At 41.9% G+C, this 3,395-nt stretch overlaps 1 protein-coding gene across 1 annotated transcript; it reads left to right on the forward strand.

The window, feature by feature from the left end:
• Positions 1-257: 257 nt before the first annotated feature.
• LOC107703850 (putative P2Y purinoceptor 10) lies at positions 258-3,152 on the forward strand. The gene is made up of 3 exons (XM_016506638.1): positions 258-379; positions 1,239-1,471; positions 1,958-3,152. The coding sequence occupies exons 2-3, from the start codon at positions 1,281-1,283 to the stop codon at positions 2,790-2,792; spliced, it is 1,026 nt and encodes a 341-aa protein (XP_016362124.1). The 5' UTR covers positions 258-379; positions 1,239-1,280; the 3' UTR covers positions 2,793-3,152.
• The last annotated feature ends 243 nt before the right edge of the window (positions 3,153-3,395 follow it).

Below are 3,395 nucleotides of genomic sequence, written 5' to 3' on the forward strand. Positions count from 1 at the left end.
GCAATTTCAGTTGTAACTAAGTGACTGCTATCAAAACCATCAAACATCCCCTGAATCAGAGATATGAAACACTTTCGCTTTCCTGAGGCGTCACGGGTTGTTTGTGCCACTGGTGTAGCAGAAGAATAACATGAGAAATGATGGGCACGTCACATTCAGATAACTTCCTCCTGCTGCAGCAGCTTGCATGATGAGAATGCTGGACTGGAAAGCACCAAGTATCGTACATGCAGACTTCAGCTCAGTCCAACAGGTAGGACCAGCCGCATCGCACAGCTACGAGAGTTCATTCTTCCTTTCTGGCGCACTTGAGACATGCCTGGATTAAGCAAACAAATGAGACCGTGCATTACTTTTTCATCTTACATGGGAAATACAGGTACAAATATACATGTGTTTTTGTTGTTGTTGTTGTCCTTGTATTTGATGAATTGCATTTCACAAAGTTTTATTAGAGGTTAAAATGCTTCAGAACCATATCTTTTCAAAGTCAAATGATCATTGTATCGTGTCTACCTTATGTGGTGGAAGAAGAAACCACAGAATGATTGAAGGAAAACTGTTTAAACTAAACAGAATATCTTAGAGGCAGAGTTTGCAGTACATTTCTGAGTCACATGAGTCACAGCAAAAATGAATTTGAATATTTGCATACTTGTGAAACCAGAGTTCCTCTATTTGTTCAACATGTGCTTGCAGTTACAGCACGCCCAGCTTTACATGAGATACTGGATCTAAAGACCAAAATGTTATAAAAATGTTCAAATCACTATCAAATCCAAATGCTAGGCTAGCAGATCCATTCAATGGGGAAATACGTTCAAAATACAAGACAAGAGCGCACAAAGGTTTTTGGGGAGAAAACTATGCAAACCCACAACTGTCACGCAAACACTTCCTTCACGCTTACACAGGAAGAGAGTTAACAAAAGACAAACCTGTGTCAGTCCACAGCTGAATAGAAGTTTCACATATAAGCTATATCAATTCAAATAAATGTCATTTATACATATAAAGTAAATGTTTTTTTTGTTTTTTTTTAATAAAAATGTTCGCCCCTTTTCTTTAGAATGAGTGACAGTTGCTTTGATATTTTTATTATCCAATGCAATAAAAAACATTAACGAGTCCCTGAATGATCTAAATACTTTCTGGGGCAATTGCATCTATATGAAAATACCACAACTGCAGCAATTACTCAGCATAGATTTTAAAGTTGTTTTCATGTCCTTCCACAGTGATTCTCTACAGTCTACAGTAAATGAAATCGCAGTTTCAGCATGACTTCTGTGAACACGTCATGTGAAGTGGTGAACACGTCATGTGACGTGGTGAACACGTCATGTCCCACTCACACGACTGGCTGGGAATCAACTATAAACCAGCTCTACACATACGTTTACCTGATCATATTCATCCCAGGCCTCCTGTGCAACACCCTGGCTCTTTGGGTGCTCTGTCGATTCATAAGGTCAGCATTTCACGGTTAATATAACGTCTAATGGTCATTATGACATCTGTTGGAGAATTTGTATTATTATTATTATTATTATACATTGTTTTTTATACTGGGAACAGCCCCTGTGCTGAAAAGACACTTTGTATACTGTGTGATCTTTAGGGCACTTGGCTCACAGCACTGTTCATTATGTTGGTTTACATTATCATTATTATCATTATTTTCTAGTCACTCTGTTCAGAGGTGGTGCATTTCGACAGACATAAAACATAAGTTGACAAGCCTGCTGTAACCGTTTGAATGCTGGTAACATAAAAAGTCCCTGCGTCATTCCTGTTAAATCAGCAGTATGTTTAACAAAAGAGCTTAATTCAGTTCACTGTAACTGTTTTAGTACCAATCAACATTTCATGCCCCATCAGGAGCGTCTGGTTTTCTGAGATGTATTTCATGAGACGCAGGTTTCTTCTAATGCTACGGATTCTCTTCGATTCACAGCAAAAAGACCAAAGCCATCATCTTCATGATTAACCTGACCGTAGCTGACCTGGCTCACGTGCTGTCGCTGCCGCTTCGAATTCACTACTACATCACACAAGACTGGCCTTTCGGCAGCGGGTTATGCATGCTGTGTTTTTACCTGAAGTACCTTAACATGCACGCTAGCATTGTCTTTCTGGTGTGCATCAGCATCCAGCGCTGTGCTTTTCTCCTGCAGCCGTTCCGCGCCAAGCACTGGAAGTCTCGCTACGACAACTGCATCAGCGCCGCAGTCTGGCTGGTGGTGGGGCTCTGCTGCTCGCCCTTCATTTTAATGAGGAGCAAATCAAATTCTGGAAATAACAGCACAACCTGCTTCAAAGACCTGCCCATGCGCAAGTTGGATGTACCCTCGGCCGTTTCCATGATGGTTGCTGCTGAACTCTTGGGATTTCTCGGTCCGTTAATTATCATCGGTTTCTGTACTTATTTAATCGTGCAATCCTTACGACGGCGGAACCAAAAGCAGCAGTCCACGGGTAGCACGAGAAAGGCCTTGCGCATGGTAAGGGTGTGCACAGGGGTCTTCCTCTTCTGTTTCGCCCCCTACCACATCAACTTTCTGCTGTACCTGATGGTGACCCAGTGCATTATCACAAACTGTGCAGCGAGTCAGGCCATCCGACTCTTCCACCCCATCTCTCTCTGCATCGCAAGCCTGAACTGCTGCCTCAACCCTCTCATCTACTACTTCCTGACCACAGAGTTCAAGCAGCAGCTGTCCCAGCACGGCAGCTCTGTGCTCAGGGGCCGTCTCATGAGCACCGAAAGCATCTCTTCCTATAGGGATTGATCAGGAGCCGCCAACGTTTTTACCATTCAAGCCATTTATTTGACTTCAGTGTAAAAATATGGACATTTAGTGTGCAAATCGTGCCTTCAGACCGTGTACAAACTAAAGTCTATGCATTATGCGCTATACATTGCTTGAACAAAAAGATATAAAGCTTACAAACTGAAATGTTATGTCCAGCAAGTATTGTTTTGACCGAAATCACAGCCGTTAACGGCAAGGGTGAAGTATTTGAAGTCTAACAATGACAGCCGTCAAAGACTAATTTAAATGGAAGAAAAATTTAACTTATGACTGACTGCATGACAGAGACATTTTTGTATAATGCAGACGCAGGATGAGCTGATAGTGTCTCTCTCACCAGACCGATAGGAGTGAAAATGCAAAACTCAACTAAGCTTGAGTTGAACTGACTGGGCCAACTAAACACCAGGGCCCGTATTCACAAAACATTTCATCTTACCACTGAGAGTTCTCCTTAAACTTTTTAGTGGATAGGTTTTAAGAGTTTTCTCTTAAAACCTATCCACAAAGCTGCTGAGACAAGCTTTTACTAAGGAATAGAGAGAAGTCTTAAACCCAGAGTAAGAGCGGGGTGGATGA

Source organism: Sinocyclocheilus anshuiensis, unplaced genomic scaffold (assembly GCF_001515605.1).
Source record: "Sinocyclocheilus anshuiensis isolate Anshui unplaced genomic scaffold, SAMN03320099.WGS_v1.1 scaffold2247, whole genome shotgun sequence".
In the NCBI taxonomy this organism is placed as follows: Eukaryota; Metazoa; Chordata; class Actinopteri; order Cypriniformes; family Cyprinidae; genus Sinocyclocheilus; species Sinocyclocheilus anshuiensis.